Source organism: Malus sylvestris, chromosome 9 (assembly GCF_916048215.2).
Source record: "Malus sylvestris chromosome 9, drMalSylv7.2, whole genome shotgun sequence".
Classification (NCBI taxonomy): Eukaryota; Viridiplantae; Streptophyta; class Magnoliopsida; order Rosales; family Rosaceae; genus Malus; species Malus sylvestris.
The window spans coordinates 4533686-4555847 of record NC_062268.1 but is presented as its reverse complement, the minus strand read 5'-3'; the positions used below and the strand labels follow the sequence as shown (position 1 = coordinate 4555847).

Below are 22162 nucleotides of genomic sequence, written 5' to 3'. Positions count from 1 at the left end.
GTCTATATTAGCCCACCGCACTGGTGGATAGTCTATTCATTGGCATGTATTTTCAGAAACCCCGAGTAGTTTGTTGCCGAGAACTGACCAGTTTACGCTAATTGGTAACTCATAAGGCCCAGAAAGGCTTTCGAGCTGTCACTGGACCGGAGTTGTTATTAGGTAATTCTTCATTAGTTTCCTCATCGTCATCATCTTCATCATCACCATATTCCATTAGCTTGACCAGAGTATCTGAAAAACCCAAAACATTTCAGATCTCCATACATCATTAGTTAATCAAAACAGAATTCAAGAAATGAGCAGAAAACAAACAATTCCACCATTTTTCTAATTCCCAACCCCGCCCATGGACACACAAGAATAACCTTTCTAATCCCATCAACTCATAGCTCATGCTTACCAGGAACATTATCAGGTTTTGTTTTCTTCAGAGCAATGTTCTTGTCAAGCACTTTAACAGCCTGTGTTGATGAGGTAAATTTTGGTGGAGGTGGAGCTGGAGGCATGGCTCTAGGTGGGGGAGGTGGCATTCCATTTGATGCCTGCTGGACCAGTTTCTTTGGAGCTGGCATCGTGGATACATTTCTCACACCCAAATCCTGCAGTCAGTTAGGGAGAAAAGAAACCAAAAACAAAAACTAACAGCTCAATAACCAGAAAACTGTGAATGTTTATGTAAAAAAAAAAAAAAAGAGCAATAATCTAAAGATTAATAGTTGCAACTAAGAAAATTAATCCAAAAAATGATTTCATATCATCGAACAAGTTTACAAACTGTTCTATAGCTTAACCACATGCGTATCAAGTTTCAAAGGCACAGTAATATTAACATTTCTAAATGGCTAAGTTCATAAAGGAGAAATTGAAGGTTAGTTGTGAACTCCGTCTAGGAAGAGTACCGAAGGAAAAGGATAAAAAAGGTGGTTGTAAATATCATGTTCATGAGCAAGTATAGAGCTATACTTGCTCCACAGATTCCATGAGCAAGTACAGATCAATAATGGTTCCATGGAATTTGATCTGTACAAGTACCTTTTGCTTTAAAAAAAAAGCATTCCATGAGTGGCACCCACCAGCATCCACAGCCAATTTTCAACCATCAACACCAATGCCACTTTTATTCCAATGCAACTGGAAGTAGCAGTAGCTCAGAATTTGCATTTCAAACTCTTGAATCATCGAAACCATGGAGTTCTCATGAAATCCAAGTGAAGCTGGCAATGGTTGTGATGGGGTACCTCTTCTCTAGGAGTTTGGCTGTGCATGCTGCTGGTGACAGCACAAGAAGGAAACACTAGGATGCTCGTCACGAAATGAAGAAATCCAACACTGGATTGACTTATGACAAATAGAAAACAAAATATATTCTTGTAACTTGACCTAAGTATATGACATTAAACTAAACAGCAAGTCTAAGTTGTCCGCAGAATAAAGCTCCAACCACAAGTGAACCCCAATGGTACCACCGAAATGAAAACCCTGTGAAAAATACAGACCAGTGGCCCAATAGAGAGGTTCAGTATCGGCCTCATAGAAAGTCAGAGAAAATACCTGGAATAGCGAGCATTGCAAGTCAGTACAAGATTCAACTACATTACAGTGACAAAAAATATTAACTAAAAGCAACATTTATCAGCATCCATCTATCCAAATGACCATGCTCTTGCTGAAGAAAACACAACGTGACTAAAAAGTATATATATGCATGGGGAAAATTGCATGGTCATTTTTGGTATCTTTAGTCAAATTGATGGGAAGGCCACCCAATGACCACTGTCATGTCAGGCAAATTAGTCTATCTTGTGACCAAGCTAAGATATAGATATATTATATGGACAGTTAACTGGCTAAGCAAGAGACCTTACATTGACCTAGCATTAACAAGTTCAACCTAGAGTTAGCAGTGTTTCTGTGAGCACAAATTGTCTTTGTTTTCTTAACTAATTAAAGTTGAAGAAGCTTTCAACAAAAAATTATGCAATCAACATGAAATACTACTCCCCACATAGCAGCCAATCTTATGAAAACTAAATAAAGAAAAGAGGCCACTTGTTTCCCGACTCACGAAAATTCCTAAAGAAATACTTCCTGTTCTGACTTATTTATCTGCAATTATATTCTACAAACTTGGACTAGACCAAGTTTAGTAAATTATATGTACATGTATAATTACATATTTACATTTAAGGTCCCTTTCTATTGGGGGATCCCTTAAATAACCTTATTTAGGGGACACATTATGGGGCATGCTCCAAATTTTATTTCAATGATCCAAACTGTCTATTTTTTAGGTATTCCCTCAAAGATCATCTTTACAAAAAATTAGACAAACCAAAACCATTATGGCATAGTTTAGCCAAAAGAAATATATGAACACGGTATTTCAAGAAACACTAAAATGATAACCATTTAATTGAGTGGCCGCATGATGAGGATTTTAGTGAGATTTTGCAATGATGGTCATTGATGGAAGACCCAAAGCCTAGACAGTTCGGATCAAATACAATGCGGAGTGAGCCCTACAAGGGTGGCCCTCAAATAAGACAAACAACCAAGGAGCTTGCACTCGTACCTGATGGACTTTTGCAGGACCAACTGGTAACTCCTGAAACTTCCGCCTTTGTGGAGGGTGTTTCTCCTTCTCAGAACCAGAGGTAACATTCACCTTTGGTTCAGTGCTTGGGGCTGATGTTGTGGGAGCAACTGTAGAAGTGATAGGGGAAGATGGCTGTCTAAGGGCCAGAGCAACCTGTTGCAAAGGTGTGACTTGAGGATATATCCCTGCGTATCCATTGTAGCTTGTTCCACTAGATAATAGAGGTTGGGGATAACCACCAATGTTCGCCTGAGATTGTGCACAGTTCAACAATCCTCCAGGTTGAGAGACTGTCCCTTGAGAAAAGACAGTAGCGACACCAGGGGTTCCAGCAGAGGAAACTGGCAAAGCTGGTGTAGCACCCACAGTTGGAGACACCGAACTTGTAATTGCTTTTACCTCAATTCCAGAACTCTGAACCCCGGCCAACTGATGCGGTGGTGGAACAGCACTATATACCTGCTGTGGGGGTGCAACAGCACTATAAACCTTAGATGATGAAACCCTATGACAGAAAATGGCAAAAACGTTATGTACAATACCCAAGAACAAGCTACAGCAGAAAACGAACTAGCTAATGGAAACCGGATATTCATGTAATGAGCCGAATCCTACACTCAAAGTTGTTACCATAACAAATTTAATTTCTACATATTGGGTGAAACAAATATGTATTTATAAGAAGCAGAAACGAAGAATATGTCTATTTGATAAATAATGAAAAGTTTGTGAATACGGGTAAACCACACTATACATTTCCCAAAATGAATGTAACAGATTACGAAAACAGGGAGAGAGCATGCCTTTTGTCACATTAGGTAAGAAGTCAGAACACTTGAACACTTCTAACCATGCAATGCCCAACAATTAAAATAATTACCTGGAGACACCACACTCTACACTGATTGTATCTAAAAGATTTTCAGCCAAAAGCTTAGCATCTTCAAGACTTTTTGAATTATTACTTGACAAGAATAAATGCAACGGTAGCTGTCCTTCTGCAAGCAAAATAAGAGAAAATACGTAACAATAACCAACAAAATAACCCGATGCTGGAACAACAGGCTTGCAATAAGATTATAATGCATAAAGAAGGTGATACCTTCGTCATGTATATTCTCAATATTTCCGGAACCACGCCCTCTGAGTGAGACAGTTGCTCCTGTTTCATTCATAATGTGATTTATATACTGGTCCTGCAAGTACAAAACGGACCACCACCAACACAAAAACAATTTCTCCCAATTGTATGGAGATGTCAGAGAAAGCTTCAAACATTAGAATCACGTATCTCCATCATGTGCAAAATAAACTTTAAATAAATTGCTCAAAATAATTAAATCAATCATGCTTACAAGCATGAAGGTTATAATTAATAAATGTGCACAATACACACAATTAAACAAGCAATTTCAACATGATATCTATAATGACACAAATTAAATGAGCTACACTTACTAACATAGGGTTATAGAATCTAAACTGAAATCCGGTTCTAACAAAATTCAAGCACTATGGAGAAAAAGAGAAGGCGTGATGGGAAGGAAAAGAAAAGATGGAAAGAGAGTTGAAAAGTATCAACCACGAAGAACACAGTGAACCCAGAGAATTTTAAGGTTACTGATAAGACGTGAAAAGGGGAGGAACAAAATAACTTACATTTGGACCACGTATACGAGCTGCAATGTTCAATGATGGATCTGCGTCAAAGCCCAAATATACACAAGTACCTTGTGCCTGAGTAATCAAATTTCATTAGAGAACTTATGCCATCAATTTAAATACCACATAAAAGCTGACATTTAATGCAATAATACCATCACTCCATTGCTCATAGTTGGATTCTGACCCTGTTTCAACATTTCTTCAACCATGGCAGCTGCACGGTCAACTGCTAAAATACGTTCTGCTGTCTCTTTTAACTGGCAAGCCATGATTATGATGAAACCAAATCAAAATTCGTCCATGAAAATTTCTATTAAAGATGGACATTTTAACAGATAACTAAGATAGGAGGTTTTTCAAAAGGGGATATGGCCTACAGTTTACGATTATAGTGATCTTTGTTTAACTATATAATCTTGACAGTTGACACAAATGAGAAAAATTTAAAAGAAATTGCGTATGATGATGCCACATAATTTAAGAAAAACAATCCAATCATGGATGGACAAAAAGAAATTCTCAGAACAACCAAATCTATTGCACACTTTTATAAGCAAACAAAAACATCCATTATAAAGTACCATAAACAGAAAGATTTTCAACAGCAACGATTTATGCTATGAAGATGAAGCTAATTGACTTACATGAGCCCCTGAAGATATATGAAGATATAGTGGCTTTTCACCATCAGTTGATGAATTTGGTGGATGATACTTTCCCCTGTAAAGGCAATTCATTATATGAGTATCTATGACTATGAGCAAGAAAAAAGAACAAATATAAATGCACCGAACTGACATTGAAAGCAAACCAACCTTGTTATCACCACAGCTCCCGTGCATTTTTGGATCTGCGAGTAATATACACCATCAATCTCAAAGAAAAGAACCATCCATTTCAAACAAAAATAAATAAAGTATCTTAGGAAATACAAATTTTGAAAAAGAAAAACAAAAAACACCTCCTCCTGTGTTTGGCGTTTTGTCAACTTGTAGCGAACTGAAGACTCTGCATCGTTAATAACAATTTCTCGTGCTATTATTAACTCATCTTGAATCTTCGGCTAGATTGCAAATCATTGAACAAAACAAAAACGAAATTTGAAACTAATCAATCGGAATACTGAATTATGAGCAAGAAAAGAACATTAAAATCATAAGTGGATTAGATTCAAAAACCAAAACATATTGGGGGGGGCAGCGGACAACACATATACCCCAGAATTAAGAAATCATGGTTTCTCCCAATCCTCATGCACATAAACCAACTAAATGCAGCACAATTCAAGCAAAATGGGTCTATTAAAGACATGAAAAGTAAATAAAAATGCCCAAAAGTGAACTCACTTGAATTAATTTCTGAATGACCGTGGCAGTCTGTGGCGGGATCAGAGGAACCTGATACGGCTGAGGTATGGTAGCATAGCTGGCCACAAATGGATTCATTGAAACAGCACCAGTAACCAGAGTTGTGCCAGGAATTGTAATCCCACCAAGAAATCCCACATTTACCATTGGGAGAGCCCCAGGCACTGCTAAACCGGCTGAAACCAAGGATGCTGCAGGTTGATCCCACTTTCTTTTCTTCCTGTACCAAGTGCTAAAGGTTTAACATATTTTCGTGAACTACATGATTTAAAACACAAATAGACAAACACAAACACAAGATCGAGCTCAAGCTCGCCCAAACATAATTCCCGCAATTAGACATCTTGAACTACACAATGAAACTCAATTATCTTTAGTAACTTTGGGCAATGGAGATAATGGTTTCGACAACGCTACTGGCCACGCAACTTTATCAGTAAGCCAAGACATCATGCCCAAACTATTTCAAGTAATGAACTTTAAATTTTATCCTTCCATCCTTCAAATTCCAATTCCAATACCAGTTAAAAAAATTAAGCAAAAATGTAGCTCAAGTCAAATGTCCTAAAATTATTTTTCCCCAACATTTTACAAATATAAATAAATTGATAGTCAAATTTCACAACAAGCAACACCAAAATTGCAAATATGAGAAAGTTCCCAAGATAATAAAAACCCTAAAACACCCCTCCATGCAACCAGAACAAGCGCAAAAAAATCTACAATCCATGAAACAAAACCCTAAAATAATAAAATTTTGAAGCGGAGGAAGAAAATCGAGAGAAAAATCACTAGGGTTTAATAAAAATACGAAATTTAAATTAGACAAAGGAATTAGGGTTTTAGCGGGACAAGAAAGACGGTACCTTTGCCTTGTTTGTGAATCATCGCTGGGCACGTCGGAGGAAACCCTAGCGCCACTCTCCTCCGTCATTGCTGCCGATTTTCGGTTTTACAGTCTCCGGCGGAGAGAGAGTCCGCTATCAATGTCTGGTTCTTTCTTTTCCCCTTTCCCTTTCCTTTCCTTTTTTTTTTGTTTAATTTCTTCTCTTTTATTTTTCCCTTTTGGAGGAAGGCCCAATAAACTAGATAAAAGCCCAAATAAATATAAAGAAGCCCACACACAATCAGGGTCCAGATCCTCAAACTGATCCAAGCCGTTCATAGAATCGTGCGGCTGAAAAAAAAATTGACAATTTTCTGACCACCGTACCCTGCCGTGCTGTCGAGCATCCCAGCGATCCAAGTGGCAATCCCACCGCTTGCAGTTTCGTTTATTTGACAGCACGCTCTCTCTCTATGTCCTCTCACTTCCAGTGGAAAGCAAAACCAGTTGCAAAGATCACAGGAAGAATCAGAATGGTAGTGCTAATGTGGGGTGCTGCGCCACCGTCGCGGCCGCCTCTGGGTAAGAAAGGTGGAAGCTTGAGGGGTCTGATCAGCAGGGCTGTGGTGAGTAATGCGAAGGGTGCAGGTACAAACAATGGGTTCCCATCGTTTCTTCCAAAGGAGGTTGACAAAATTAAGGACCCGTACGCCAGAACGTTGGCTCGGAGGATGGAGAGGCTCCCTGTGCCGGTAACCCACTAATCGCTTTATCATTTTTTTGTTAATGTCACTCATTTCTTTTCTTTACGAAAACGATACACTAATTTACGAGGAGAGAGAGTTTGATGCGGGGAAAGGGAAACTGGTCTAGTCCACGTTTAAAATGTATGTTTAGCGTCTATTTTGTCACAAGATAGTTTCATCAAGAAATGATTTTCGCACACTATTTTTTTAATTTTGTTCTTGAAATTTCACCTAACGACTATAAATAAAAATTCATTTTAAAAATTGTAATGACTTCGGATCCCTAAAATCATGAGGCAGGGATCCGGAGGGGACCCATTTTCCTTTATTTTTGCCATCTTTGTATCTTCTTTGAGAATGTCTTTGTCTCGAAAGTCAAAAACAAATATTTTAAAAAATTTGGAGGAGATTCGATGTCATTCAACGAAAGGAACGTCCGTTTGCCATTTTTGTGAGGGTGGAACTCACTGGATACAAGGGTATAATAGTCAATTCAGTAAGGTGGGAATATTCTATGTCATAAAGTATGCCTTCTGAATATTTATTTACTAAATTATTTCTAGTTTACAGTAAAAAAAAAAAAAAAAAAACTCACAAAATAACCAAGCCAAAGGTACTTTTTCCAAGTTTTTATTTAAGATGAAACTTTACTATTTTCAGTTCAAATTTTACAATGTAGTAAATTTGGTTAACTTTAGCTGCGATCAATGGCAGTTCCAGGATTTTTAGTATGTGGTTGAGTTGAAATATTCATTGGAATTGTATCTGGTGTCTAGCGTGTGATGAAATGATTCATAATTTTCTCATCCACTTTGAAGTTATTCATTGACTAATGGCGGAAGCCGGTTGCAATTGCAGATAGGGTCGTCCGAAAGTTGTATTATGAGTAGTTGTGTAAGGCCTTTAAAACAAAGTGAGATCAATCCGGTGGTTCTCCTCCATTGCTTTGACAGGTCTGTAATGCTTGCAAATTGCAGATTGACCGTTACAATGTGAAGTCGTGTTGAACATGTTTCGTCATGTTTGTATCTTTTTTAGTTCTTGTTTAGAATGGAGGTGCGCGTATCCCCTGCTCGAAGAGGCTGGGTTGGAGGCTTGGGCTGTTGATGTTCTTGGATGGGGCTTCTCTGATTTAGGTTCATTTACCTGCCTTTTCCTCTCTCTTTTTTCGACTTGATTGAGTTGTATACTTCATGTCTATTTCATGCCACAAGTGATTAATTTAATTCCGTTTGATCATTTGTTATCTGTACTAGAAAGGCGTCCACCATGCAGTGCGGCATCCAAGCGTGATCACCTCTATCAGGTGTTTATGCAATGCGATTTGCTTTTTTTTGTTCTTTCTTTGGTCCAGTAAATGTTGTTTCGGCCTCTCTATTTTGTTATGTTAACTGGATTTCACATTTCAATTGCAGTTTTGGAAGTCATACATCAGAAGACCGATGATATTAGTTGGACCAAGCCTCGGTGGTTCTGTTGCAATTGACTTTGCATACCACCATCCAGTAGCTGTGAGTCTCTTTCAAATTGAGCTCCTTAGCTCTAGATCGTCGTTGAAGAAATTATGTAGTGTGTATTTGAGGGATTGATTTTATCTTTTATTTACAGGTCGAAAAGCTGGTTTTAATCAATGCAAGCGTCTATGCAGAAGGCACCGGAGACATGGCAAAGTTACCGAAAGCTGTAGCCTATGCTGGGGTGGGTGTCCACTAACAGCGGTATTTCAATCCTACGTGAATTCTCTTTTAATGCGCTTGCCTATCGTCTGATCTTTTTATTCACCAGGTTTCTTTATTGAAGAGCACCCCTCTACGCTTCTATGCAAATATGCTGGCCTTTAACGGCATTTCATTAGCTACAACCTTTGATTGGACTAATGTAAGATTTTCTGCTTATGCAAATAATACTTCTTGTTCACACTCCGATTGGAACAGATAGTGCATTGCCGGAACTTTTATCTTGGCATATTTGTCGTATAAGCTAACAGAGATCGTGTTATATTCAGGTCGGGCGCTTACACTGTCTGCAGCCTTGGTGGAAAGATGCCACAATCAGTTTTATGACTAGTGGGGGCTATAACGTTATTTCCCAAATAAAACAGGTAAACTCTCGCCTCGTCATCTTAATGAATACGGTATACAAGTGGTAAACAGAATTCCGCAATTCAGGGCAGGCAATAACATTCTGAAACCGCATTTTACAGGTGAAGCAGAAAGTGCTTGTGATTTGCAGCGAGCAGGATAAAATTATCAGCTACAAACAAATACTGGTCAGTTTTGAGCCGCTACCTGCTACTTAACTTTTGCTGCCATACTTAAACTGAGCATGTTTTACGATATTTTTACTATCATTTGAAGACAGAGGACTTAAAATTATTCTCTTAATCTCAATGTTTTAAAAGGCTCGCCTCAGGGCGCGCCTAAGCGCCCTGTGAGGCTGGGCTTGAGGTTTGCCGTCTCTGTTTTGAGGGAGTGGGCGGAAGGCGCCAGAAGGCGTCGCCGAAGCCGCCTAGGCGCGCATCAGGGGATTTTTTTTTTTTTTTTTTTATACTCCCAAACCCAAATTTTGGGTAGGGTTTTAACTACCTCATACATCTTCCTTGCACTATCATCTCTCTGCCTTGTTTTCTGATTTTTATTTTTTATACAATGGATGTGTGTGTCTTCTACGTGCATTGTTATATATGTGCTCATTGTGCTTTTCATCCTCTATTATATATATATATATATATATAAATATATGTATATATATGTGTATATGTATTTATAATATATGTGTGTGCTCAGAATGATTATTGATTAATAATCTTCTTATTTTTAATATAATATATGTGTACGCTCATTGTATATATTAAAAAATTTAGGTCCCATGAGGCTTCGCGTCACGCCTAGGCTGGGCTATCCCTCGGACGCCTCGCCCACACCTTAAGCTTTTAATACATTGCTTAATTTTAAAAAGCGCACGAGAGATTGTTGAAATCGTTCCAAAATACTCAATAGGCCTGTTTGCAGCATTTTGCAAACCCTACTTCAAAATCGATCGGCCTGTTTGAAGCATTTTGGAGAACTTGATTCTAAATGTATATGTGTGACCGCTGACTTTACCGCGTGCTAGAATGTAGAAAGTAGAAACTGGAAGACATGCTTAAACGTCAACATTCATGCACTACTTAATTCAGTCTTGTTCCTTGAAAATTAAATGCAGAGGTTACGCTGTGAGCTTCCGTTTGCAATCATGCGGCTAATACCAGATACCGGTCATCTCCCTCACGTCGAGAATCCCGCCTCCGTTTCAAAACTAATTGCAGAGTTTGCTCGGAACGATCGTTGCTGAGGGGGACTGCGGCAGAACTTCTGGGACTAATTCCCTGCTAAGAGGCCAATTGTTCTTCTTGGCAATACCCATGTTTTTCTTTAAACGCATCTTTTTATAGTTCTAATTCGTAGTTCCGGAACAGTTAGCAAAGAAATTAATGAATATTAGAGAAGAGATACAGTTATGATTAAAATGTTAGAAGAGTAATGAAAAGAGCTTGAAACTTTGAGATTTAACGATAGGGACAAAATAAAGAATAAAGTTAATAGTATCAGGATTGATTTTTTAGTGTAAAAATATGGTTTTTCATTAAAGTGAACAATACTGGGAGTTTTTCATTAAAGTTTCCTAAAATGTTTGGCGTTAGAAGTTTTGTATTCGAATTTCGTTTTTCTAATATCCCTTATATTGAAAAATAAGGGAGGAAAATTCGGATATCTTTTCCACATTTGAAAAAAAAAATACCACTACACTAAGATCTAACACAAAATATTTAGGCCATTTCCAATCGAAGAATGATCAAAAGGTTCCCTTTAGCCATATAGTTATGCAAGAAATTATATTTTAATGAACAATGTTATGCCATATTTTATAAGGTTTTTTATCACAAATGGTCCCTGACATTGATCAAACACATCATTTTGGTCCCTGACATTGAAAATCAATAGAAATGGTCCCTGACATTGATCAAACACATCACAAATGGTCCTTCCGTTAAAAACTTTTTGGGCAATTTTCAAAGCTTCGTAACTCAATCGTTTCTTAACCAAATTCGACCCATGATATATCAAAATGAAAATAGGAAAGTGTAGAACAAGATTATACCTATTTGGAAACCCAATGGTTGCCAGAGATGACCGGAAAATAGCCTCAAATGTGACTGGTCCGCGAAAAAACTGGAAAACTCGCATGAAATTGGGTAAACTTTAAACATTCATAATTTCTTCAATAATCAACGAAATCGAGTGATTCAAAAATGAAAATCATACGTCTCGACGAGACTAAGAGAATGGTAGCTTTCTTGATGGCTAACGCGTCATAGTTTGTCCGGAAAACGACTCGAAATTGGCTAACTCAAAAATGGTTATCCAAGTTCGAGCCATTTTTCGGTCAAACCATCATAAATTAGCAGTCAATAAAGGTATCATTCTCTTTGTCTCGTTGAGAAGTATGATTTTCATTTTTGAATCATTCAATTTCGTTGAGTATTGAAGAAGTTATGAATGTTTAAAGTTTACCCCATTTCAGGCAAGTTTTCCAGTTTTTTCGCGGACCAATCACATTTGAGGCTATTTTCCGGTCATTGCCGGCAACCATTGGGCTTCTAAATAGGTATAATCTTGTTCTACACTTTCCTATCTTCATTTTGATATATCATGGGTCGAATTTGGTTAAGAAACGATTGAGTTACAAAGTTTTGAAAATTGCCCAAAAAGTTTTTAACAGAAGGACCATTTGTGATGTGTTTGATCAATGTCAGGGACCATTTCTATTGATTTTCAATGTCAATGACCAAAATGATGTGTTTGATCAATGTCAGGGACTATTTGTGATAAAAACCCTATTTTATATCATCTCCAACCGAGAGAGCCAAAACTTCATAGGCTAAACATAACCCTTTTGACAAAAAATCATCTCCAAAGGGTCATAGGCCAAACATAATTTATTAATTTAATTTCATTAATATGGTTAATTAAATTATACAATATTAAAATAATGTTTTCGGATATATTTTGAGTGTCACTTGTCAAATGAATAAGTCTCGGAATTTCTTATCTTTATATAATCTCAATAATTTTTTATAGAATTTCAAGTAACATGTGTTGCTAACGTGATAACTCTCTTGATTTCTTATCTTTATGTAATCTCAATAATTTTTCGGATAAGAATTCGAGTGATACGTGTCTCTAAAGTGAGTAACTCTCTAGATTTCTTATCTTTATGTAATCTTAATAAATTTTCGGATAGGATTTCAAGTGTCACGTGTCAAGATGTAATTGGTTGTGCAAATTTATGTGGCATTTCTTATCTTCAGCTTTCAATGATGTAGGTATTTATACGAAAAACAATTAGATTTTTTTTTAATTCGTCCAAAAAAAAAAATCAAATTCCAATGGTAACTGACGTTAGCTAGCCATTGCTAGCTAGCATTATGCTGACATTAGGTAGTCGTTGTCATTCAAATGGGCTAAGCTAGAGGGTTGGCAAAATGTCAAGCTTGACATTCTGGCGCTGGAGGGCTAGGCTGTAGGGCTGATTGGCTGGAAATGGCCAGGTCGTTGGCCTGATTTGGGGGTTTGGCCCCGGTAGGGCCCATAAGCCCTTTAGCCTAACCCTTGGTTGGAAACGGTTTTCGTGTCATTCCGAACTATTTTTAACCCTATAACTCTTTTGTCGGGTCGGTTGGAGATGGCCTTACTAACTATACATGGACATCATATTTAGGCAATATACATAGAGGTTGCGACGTATATAAGATTGGTTTAAAATTTAAATAATAAAAAAGGTGATAAATTATGAGCAAGATTATTAAATATAAAAAATCAACGATATAAATCTAAAAATATTTGAATAAAAATTATTATTGGTACTCCAAAAATCTCATTATACACTCCTTATTATACTTAATTCAGTCTCGTTTGTAAATGAAATGCAGAGGTTACGCTGTGAGCTTCCGTTTGCAATCATGCGGCTATTACTAGATACTGGTCATCTCCCTCACGTCGAGAATCCCGCCTCTGTTGCGAAATTAATTGCAGAGTTTGCTCAGAACGATCGTTGCTGATGATGAAATTGAGGTTCTACCATAAAACCAATTGACAATATGAAAAGTAGTCCAAGAATATGTAGAGCATCCTAAGACCATATAAGCACATAGTAAACCTTGTCCCTCACCGATGTGGGCCAACTCTTAACAACTGAAGGGGACTGCGGCATAACTTATGAGACTTGTTCATTGCTAAGAGGCCTATTGTTCTCCTTGGCAATACTAATGTTTTTCTTTAATTTTAGGGAGTTTTAACAAAACACTCTGGTACTGTTCATTTTTAACGAAAAATTATATTTTTATCTTTTTCTGGCACTATTTACTAAACTCTTATTTGTCATTTTTATTAAAAACTAAAGTTTTTTTTTGGATATTTCGTTAGTTTTTCTTTAATTTTATAGTTCTAATTTGTGTTCCGGAACAGTTAGCAAAGAAATATTCTGAGTATTAGAGACGAGATGTAGTTATGATTAAAATGTGTGGCACTAGAATGCGTTCAAATTCCGCTTCTCTAATATTCCTTATATTGAAAAATAAGGAAGGGGAACTCGGTTATCTTTTCCACATGAGAAAGTAAAATACCACTACCCGAAGATCTAACGTAAAATATTTACTAGTTGTACATAGATATAATATTTTGGTCAATACACATAGACGTTGCAATGTTTAATAATAATAATAATAATAATAATAATAATAATAATAAAATGATAAATTATGAACCAGATCATTAAATATAAAAAATAAATGATATAAATCTAAAAATATTTGAAACTAACAGTGGTTACTCAAATAAAGCTATGTACAAAATAAAATTTATTTTTTATTTTTATATTTTTGTTAAAATTTTGCTTCACTTACCATAACAACAAACTATCTTTTTCATTTTCTTCAAAATATATTTTTCGTGCAAAATTTATTGAATTCCATGTTGATGAGAGAATGAATATTGTATGTACTTATAAGTAGTTGAGTTACTCTCCATATTGCCACTTGGTTTTATGGTGGAACCTCAACGTTTTCAGGTTCACCATATTTACCACATGGATGAGAAATTCTCTTGTAAATCCAAGCTACCATGTCTAGTGCTAATTCTTAGTAAATATGCTAGGCCAAAGTTATGTGACGTCATTATTTAACTAATAACTTAACTGAAAACATAACGAAAGTATTAAGGTGCTACTAAAATTAAATCTTAAGTATGAAAATGAGACGAAAAAAAACTAAGGATAGCAAAGTGCGAATTTCACGATGCTTAACTGTATTAAAGTAAGAATAATTTTTTTTAACATATAATTATTGAAAAAGTTAATTTGTCTCTAAATCCAAACGGTGCGTTCCGCACGCCTCTTGTTTCTTTCTGTTTCTAAACCCTAGTTTCCTTCCATCCCTTCCGTCTTAAACCCTGCTGCTGGCCTGCTAATACCTCTCTCTCTCTCTCCTCCTCCTCCTCCTCCTCTTTCTCTCTCTACAATCTCTTTCACAGAGAAGCAAGGAGATGGACGCCGACGGAAATACCGAAGAGCCGTCGCGGCTGGTCCTCGTCCGCTTCAAAACGGACCTCGGCCACCCCTACAAAGTTACAGAATCCTCCATTTCCATCCCCGCCAATCTCACCCGCTTCGGCCTCTCCACCGTTGTCAACAACCTCATCAAATCAGGTAACCTCTCATATCCCTAAACGTGTTTTTCCCTCCTCCGTTGATTCTCTGATACTCTGCTGCCCTTAGGGGAAAGAAAAAGGATTTTGCTTTTTGGTGTTCTGAAGCTATGATTGATGATTGTGATCAGGAAACCCCGATTGGGAATCGGAGCCTTTCGATTTTCTTATCAAGAATGAGCTGGTTCGGATGTCGCTCGAAAAGTTCCTTCTTGCCAAGAACATTTCTGCGGTGCGTATCTCCGATTTTTCGGATTCAATTTGCAATTTGTTGCGTGAATTGTGTGCATAAGTTTTCTGATAAAATGCTGTGTGTAACTTTTATGCAATTGCAAGCAACATGGAAATAGAAAGCAATGCTGAGAGATTGGTTAAAAGTGACGGGATTGGAACAATGGAATTTAGAGTGTTATCAGCTTGATTAATACGAGATAAAGTGAAGTTGAAAAACAAAACGTAGTTTTTGTTCATTAGACGGGATTTCTAAGTTACGCCTCGTTAGGCGTAACTTTGGCATAGGATTTGAAAAACAAAACGTAGTTTTGTTCATTAGACGGGATTTCTAAGTTACACCTTGTTAGGCGTAACTTTGGGCATAGGATTTTAATTGCTTCAAGCTCCGTCGTCAAGTTCCTCGGAATTTTGTAAAGTCTGTTTCAGAGTCTCCAAACTGGATACTTGAGAAACCAACAAGAGTTAAGCTAATTGGGTTAATTACTTCAGTTAGCCACATAATATGGGTTTTACAATTATGTTTTTGGTTCCACAACTAGGAAAAATTGAGTTTATCTATTATTTATTGTCAAGTGCGGATGCTATCTTCTAAATTAGAGTGGAGTGGGTCTAGTGTTGCATATGTTGCTTTACGAGCTGATTTGATGTAAGTTTATTTTCATCATTGTCATTTTATCCACCTTTTTTATTTAATATCTAATGATAGGTTTATGACTTTTACAGGAGAGGATATTGGAAATCGAATATATACGGGCTGTGGTCCCACGCAAAGAAGAAGAACCTTCTTTACATAATGACTGGGTCAGTGCAGTTGATGGTTCTAGTCCCAGGTATAACCATCACAATTTGTAATGTGTACTACATATCTTCATGGAAGTCTATAAATACTTGGTTGCTCCAAAAGTGTGTAGCGATAAACTCTTATCCTACATGGCTTGGGGTGCAGTATGTAAACAATAAGGATATATCTGTTGCTAATAAAGTGTGAAGTTAGAGTAATTTTTTTGAGCTGAGGATTTGTAGTTAGGTCCTCTTATTAAGAAAGGTGGCATGGAATAGCTAGCTTGAAAAGTATTATTTTCAGTTCTACTCCAAGTCTCTTAAGGGGAAACCTTCAATTGTCATTTCTCGGAATGTTTGGTATTCATTTAATATGTTAACTTGCATCGTGGTGCAATATGAAGTTATTTCTGAAACATTATCCTAAATTTGATATTCTTGTTTTGGCCCTAAAGTAGTTTGAAACTCCTGTAATTTGTATTCTATGGCAGGTTCTTTTTGACAGGCTGCTATGATGGTTTGGGAAGGTAATTCCTCAAAAAAGTTTTGATTTCATTTCTTGTGTACCTCATGATTTCTCATGTGGATACACCCAAAATAAGGAAGCTTAATATTTACTTTTGTTGAATTTGGTCTTCTTTTAGGGTATGGAAAGCTGCCGGAGCATGTACACATGTTCTGGAAGGACACAGTGAACCTGTTACTTCAGTTAGTATAATCAATCCAAAAGGTAGCTATAAGATCTAACTGTTGATAATTGGCTTATTCCTTGTTGAATATGGCCACGATACTGTTTTAATCAGTTCTTTAGTGAATGTCAATTGGCACTGCCAACTACTTGCATTTTTTCAATTCTGGGTTTTCGAGGACCAATTTATTATGGCATCCTCATTGTTTTTGCTTTTGGATTTGAAATTTTTTTAATGTCTACTGGGATACTTCTGTGCATGAATTTTTGTGTGTTAGGAGGTGGTTTTTTACCTGGTAGCTGATTAGGTAGTGCAGTTCCCAATATCTATATTATCTTGTCGCAAGTGCTTAAGCTGTTATTCATTTTCTATTGCAGGTGGAGAAAGTGTTACCGTAGCTACTGCTTCGAAAGATCGGACACTGAGACTGTGGAAGGTAATTGGATGACCATACTGTTATCACAAGGGTAGTATGATGTGTATACTAATATTTATTATTTGTTTTTTGGGGAAGTTCAATGCAGAAGAGACCCGAAAAAATCCTTTGAAGATAAGAGCATTCAAAATTTTACGTGGACATACAGCAGCTGTTCAAAGTGTTGCTGCTCAGACCTCTGGAAACATGGTCTTGTCTACTTCTGATTTCCAATATGTAATTTGATAAGTAGTGTATATGAGATTGGGCTTTGTCTATAACTTACCTTTTCTTTTGTCTTCTTACATATGATTAGGTCTGTTCAGGCTCTTGGGATTCTACTATCAATTTATGGCAGACAAATGAGCCTGATTCAGAAGGTGATACTGTGTCAACGAAGAAGAGAAAAAAGACTGGTCAAGAAAAGGAATCGCAGTGGGAGGTATGTGATATGCTTATATATTAAATTTTATATAGAGGGGTTTGATAATTTTTGGGGTGACGTTCAATTGACTAAGTGGGGACAGGCTTATTAAATATTTGACTCAGGGTGCACACGGTATGTACAACTTCTAAGCCCTGACAAATGGCTCATCACTTTGTTATTGATTGAAATTTTTGCACTAGGGAATTCTTGATGGTTTCTTTGTTTCTGCCTATGAATTAAATCTCATAATGTTACACAAAACAATATTTTTCGATCTAATGTAGAAGTAATGGAAAGATTAATTCATTTAAAGGAAATGTCTATGTAAGAAATATAGATCAATTATTTCTTTGAAGGGGATGCCTAACTGGTTTATTTATGTATTAAAGAGTTGTTCAGCTAGAAATCAAAGAAGTGTTTACTTTTTTGAGATTTAAAAGATTATTGCATCAATGATTGTGGTAATTGATAGTTATGGTTGTGGTAATGAGCCAGATTGTTTTCCCTGGTAATTGATGGTTATGATAAATTATACGTCACAGGGGGAGGCTGTTTCTTCTCTAATAGGCCATACACAATGCGTATCTACTGTGAAGTGGCCAGAGCCTAAAACAATTTATTCTGCATCGTGGGACCATTCCATTAAAGAGTGGAATGTCGAGAGAGGCACAGCCACGTCGACAATAGTAAGTGCAAATAGCCTTAGCATTCTGTTGTCTGAAGTCTTTTTTGACAATCATGCTTATATGCTTTCTGTGGCATCAAATCACACAACATCCTGGCATTTGCTCTCTCAGAGTTATTAAATGTGTATGTGGTAACATTCTCCTCGTGACAGTATCATGATAAAGTACTCAACTGCATTGATATTGGAGGTGAAGGTTCTGCTTTGATTGCTGCTGGTGGTTCTGACCCCATTGTTAGGGTATGGGATCCTCGTAAACCAGGTCCGTTAGACGACTCAAGTGTTCTGCTCTCTCTCTCTCTCTCTCTCTCTCTCTCTCTCTCTCTCAGCACACACACACAAACAAACTAAAGAACACAAACATCTGACATGGAGGTTTTATTTATTTCCTAGGAACTTCTGCTTCTATCAAAACTTTCTCATCTCACACTTCCTGGGTTACGGCATGCAAGTGGCATGAGAAGTCTCCATTTCATTTAGTCTCTGCATCTTATGACGGAAAAGTTATGCTGTGGGATACGAGAACTGCTGTATGCCTCCTCATTGTTTTTGTTTTCTTACAATAGTTCACGCTTCTGCCAAGCATGACCTTGAGATGAATTTGTTACTCAATAATAGTGTTTTCTCTTGCAGTGGCCCTTGTTTGTCTTTGATTCACACAAGGACAAGGTACAACATTATTCTCTCTTTCTATCATTTTAATTTCCTTTTTTCGTTAGTGTTCTAAAATTCAATCTATTTTTTAACTGTGAACTTTGCTGTAACTCAGGCGCTATGCGCTGACTGGTGGAAAGGTGATACTGTGCTTAGTGGTGGTGCAGATTCCAAGCTTTGCATGACTTCCGGGGTTTCTGTGCTGTGAGAGGTAAAAGTTCCCACTTTTATAGGTTATTTGGAAAATTCAATGTTCCTCCCGACTATCAAAGCACGGAAACTTGTCGTATAACCATGCGCATTAGAGGAACATGACAACGTATCTATTACTTTTAAACCTTTGTTTGTCCATCTGGGTGCATTTCGACATAGATGAGTTTTTCCTTAAAAGTTTGTGTTGATTTGATAATCCTGCTTTCTGTTATACTTCATATGTGGCATTAAAAGCTCAAAGATTCTGTCTCAAAACGTTTTGCTTTAGTTTGTTCTGTTGCGTGATGATAATTTCAGTATTTCTGCCATTGCTTTCAGCCATAAGCAGAAGAGTGATTTGAAGATGGAAGGACTTTTGCATCGCTTACAACGTGCTTGAATCTCTACATGTTTCATGATCCTGTGGAAATTGGTCGCGAGAATGGGGGCAATCTGAGTATTGTGTCTATGGGGATGTTTGGCCGTGACTTTGGTGCCTCACATGGCCGGAGAATATATAGTCTCGGAGCTATTTTTTGGTCCAAGGCAGACTATGGCTTAAGCAGTAGCAATTGACTGACTTCTTTAGAAGTGTGCTCGATGTACAATTGCATGATTTATATCTTATATTTTTTTGGTAACTTTGTACTTTTGGAGGTTTGCTTGAATTCTCTAAACGGTGATCCTATCATTAATTTTATGTCTTAAAATTTAGTGTTGTTCTTTGGCGTGCGTTTGTCCAGAATGCGAACATATACGCTATATTTCATTATACAAGTGGAGGGATGTTTGAAAGAAAAAAAATCCTTCCACTCTACTTGTATAGGGTGTTGCTCCGTATTCCACACACATTGAAAAGTTGAAAACTTTATGTGCGTTGGATGACTTGAGGATTGCTACTGTGTAAGCTGAGAATCCAAATGGACGGGAGAGGAGAATAAATTTTGTCTTAACGAATTAAAAAAAAAACACCCTTAGTTAACAGATGCCCAAAGAATTTGCAGGTTGACCCGAAATCAACCGAAAAAAAAAAGTGGATGATTAACAGGTTCAACCGTTAACAATATTTTTTTTATAACAAACGATATTATCTACTAACCGTTAATAATTCAACAACTTGTTAAGTCTCCACCCAAATGCTGATTTAAATTTGGGGTCGGGTTAGTGGGTTGGGTTGAAGTTGCCACCCCTAACTGTGGGAATGGATTTTGGCGCGAGAATTCGGTTAATTACTTTCCAGTTCCTATTTTACCCCTGCGACCTCCGTTGATGAGTTTGCTAGGGGCGGTTGAATTCCGTTGATGAGTTTGTTAGAGGCAGTTTTAACTGATCAGTGTAATGAGAGAGAGAGAGAGAGAGAGAGAGAGAGAGAGAGAGACTATAAATAGCCGTGCATAGCTAGTTCATTTCTTCATAGTTTTTCATAGCACACTGGCCTTCAACTTGCTCTCTCTGAATTTCCCAAAACTCCCTCTAGATCTCTGCCTCTCTCTCTCTCTCTCTCTCTCTCTCTCTCTCTCTCTCATCTTCTTTCTTTTTCTTTCTCTCTCATCTCCTTTCTTTCTCTTTCTCGCTCTCTCTTCTTGCCGTGCTTCTTGCACATCATGGAAGCCGCCGCCGTACCGGAATGGCAGCGTCAGTTTGATCTGTGGTTTCTCATTCTGCTCGACCACCTCTGCGAGTCTGAAAGAATTTGGACCATGGGATATCCACTGGCGCGTCTTAAACAAGATTTCCGTCACGCGAGCGGCCTCGAAATCGATCACCGTTCCTTGGGCTTCAACAACTTGAGCGGATTCATTTCCAGCGGTTACTCACACCTGTGTATGATGGAGAGGGTCGGCGGTAGAAGGAATCGAAATCTGATCGTCCGCCCCATCAAGACTCCTCCTACTCGTCACGACACTAATTATAAGGTCGCCGATACGTGCTGCCTCGTACCCTTTGTTATCGCAGTCTTTCTGTACTTTGTTTTCACCATCGACATCGACAACGATAACATGAAACTCTTATGATCGTCAGCCTTAGAGGAGGAGGAGGAGGAGGAGGGGGAGGGGGAGGCCTCTGATGATTGTTTCTTTAATTTCCGCGAGATCTTAGGCTTGGCTAGGCTTGGCTTAGGGTTTGTTGTATTTTCCGCGAGGTCAAGAAGGTGCATGCATGGTGAGGAGATATTTTGGTTGAATACACAATTTTACGAGTCGCCCTTAGAATCGCACAGACACGTGATCTGGACAGCGAATCCCAAATTTTCTTTCAGCGAGAGATCTGCCTTTGTCTTCCATATTGCTTTCTACGAGTTTATTAAAAGAAAAGTCAGAGTTGGGAAAAGTGAGCTGCCTTTTACAGGTGGGCCTGTGTGCTCGTGCGAGATCCCGTGAGTGTGAGCCAACCGTTAAAATGACCGAACTACCCTTACAAAATGACTAAAGTACCATTAACGAGTGATAATATAAGTAATTTTCTTGTTAGCAAAGAAATACCTTAAAAATTTAAACCCTAATAACATGTCTACTTATCTCAGATTCTCAAGCGAAGCTCACACGAAATCAAGAATTCGACCTCTAAAGAAATGAATTGGATCCCTAAGCTGGGAAGTAACATTATAATTGCTCGAGAAAAAACTCATTTCAAGTTTGTATTTTGAGTTCATTTTACGTTTATACTGTTTTTAAAACGTTAAATTTGTCCAATTTTAGTCAATAATAATTTATTTAGGACATGAGCATTTTAATAATACTGGTTTCGATTCAGACTCACGTGCATTAGTAAAACAACTTTTGTAGAATTAATATTGGGTAGTGCTATTCATACCTATTTTTACTTTTCACACATCCTTATTAAATTTTTGTTCATTGATTTTGTTCAATTCATTTGATTCGACAGTTAAAAATTAAGAGGGTGTATGAATAGTAAAAATGGGTGTGTAACAACACCCTTAATAATTTCATCCCCTTGATAGACTCCGAATTTCCGACTCATCCTCAATTCTTTGAAAGGTCGATTACCCAAGAAAATTTGCCTGTTTATTTAAATCCAAGTTCGAAACCCATTCACCTAAATTGAATAGTTTCGGATATCGTTCTAAAAATTTCCGTCTAGCACTCTCTGATTAGTCTTTACGCATTTTAAAATTAAGAA

General features: G+C 37.4%; 3 protein-coding genes across 7 annotated transcripts in view; 2 read left to right on the top strand and 1 right to left on the bottom strand.

The window, feature by feature from the left end:
- Positions 1-6678, bottom strand: part of LOC126582028 (protein RIK) — a 7202-nt gene extending 524 nt beyond the window's left edge. The window contains exons 1-12 of one of the 4 annotated variants that reach the window (XR_007609240.1): positions 6498-6675; positions 5611-5851; positions 5226-5327; positions 5080-5114; positions 4909-4984; positions 4417-4521; positions 4259-4336; positions 3702-3795; positions 3480-3597; positions 2576-3104; positions 404-602; positions 9-234 (exon numbers count right to left, since the gene is read on the bottom strand). Coding sequence is in view for 2 of the 4 variants with exons in the window: in XM_050245990.1 (XP_050101947.1) it covers positions 110-234; positions 404-602; positions 2576-3104; positions 3480-3597; positions 3702-3795; positions 4259-4336; positions 4417-4521; positions 4909-4984; positions 5080-5114; positions 5226-5327; positions 5611-5851; positions 6498-6565 (1770 nt within the window). In the remaining 2 variants the exon portion in view is untranslated. Of the gene's footprint in view, positions 1-6; positions 235-403; positions 603-1317; positions 1555-2575; positions 3105-3479; positions 3598-3701; positions 3796-4258; positions 4337-4416; positions 4522-4908; positions 4985-5079; positions 5115-5225; positions 5328-5610; positions 5852-6497 lie in introns of those variants that run through there. The other 3 variants (XM_050245990.1, XR_007609241.1, XM_050245991.1) reach the window with 3 other exon arrangements.
- A 215-nt stretch (positions 6679-6893) lies between these two features.
- Positions 6894-13353, top strand: LOC126582029 (uncharacterized). Of its 2 annotated transcripts, none has more exons than XM_050245993.1 (10): positions 6894-7209; positions 8062-8156; positions 8242-8339; positions 8460-8509; positions 8619-8714; positions 8812-8901; positions 8989-9081; positions 9209-9304; positions 9407-9472; positions 13175-13353. In XM_050245993.1, the coding sequence occupies exons 1-10, from the start codon at positions 6931-6933 to the stop codon at positions 13301-13303; spliced, it is 1092 nt and encodes a 363-aa protein (XP_050101950.1). In that variant the 5' UTR covers positions 6894-6930; the 3' UTR covers positions 13304-13353. The 2 variants fall into 2 exon arrangements, with proteins under 2 accessions (XP_050101950.1, XP_050101949.1); XM_050245992.1 differs by lacking the exon at positions 13175-13353 and adding an exon at positions 10408-10754.
- Positions 13354-14669: 1316 nt separating this feature from the next.
- Positions 14670-19740, top strand: LOC126583271 (ribosome biogenesis protein WDR12 homolog). Its single transcript, XM_050247605.1, has 14 exons — positions 14670-14946; positions 15077-15177; positions 15903-16009; positions 16451-16486; positions 16604-16689; positions 17026-17084; positions 17163-17273; positions 17380-17505; positions 18033-18176; positions 18329-18437; positions 18569-18705; positions 18809-18844; positions 18945-19040; positions 19361-19740. The coding sequence occupies exons 1-13, from the start codon at positions 14784-14786 to the stop codon at positions 19035-19037; spliced, it is 1308 nt and encodes a 435-aa protein (XP_050103562.1). The 5' UTR covers positions 14670-14783; the 3' UTR covers positions 19038-19040; positions 19361-19740.
- The last annotated feature ends 2422 nt before the right edge of the window (positions 19741-22162 follow it).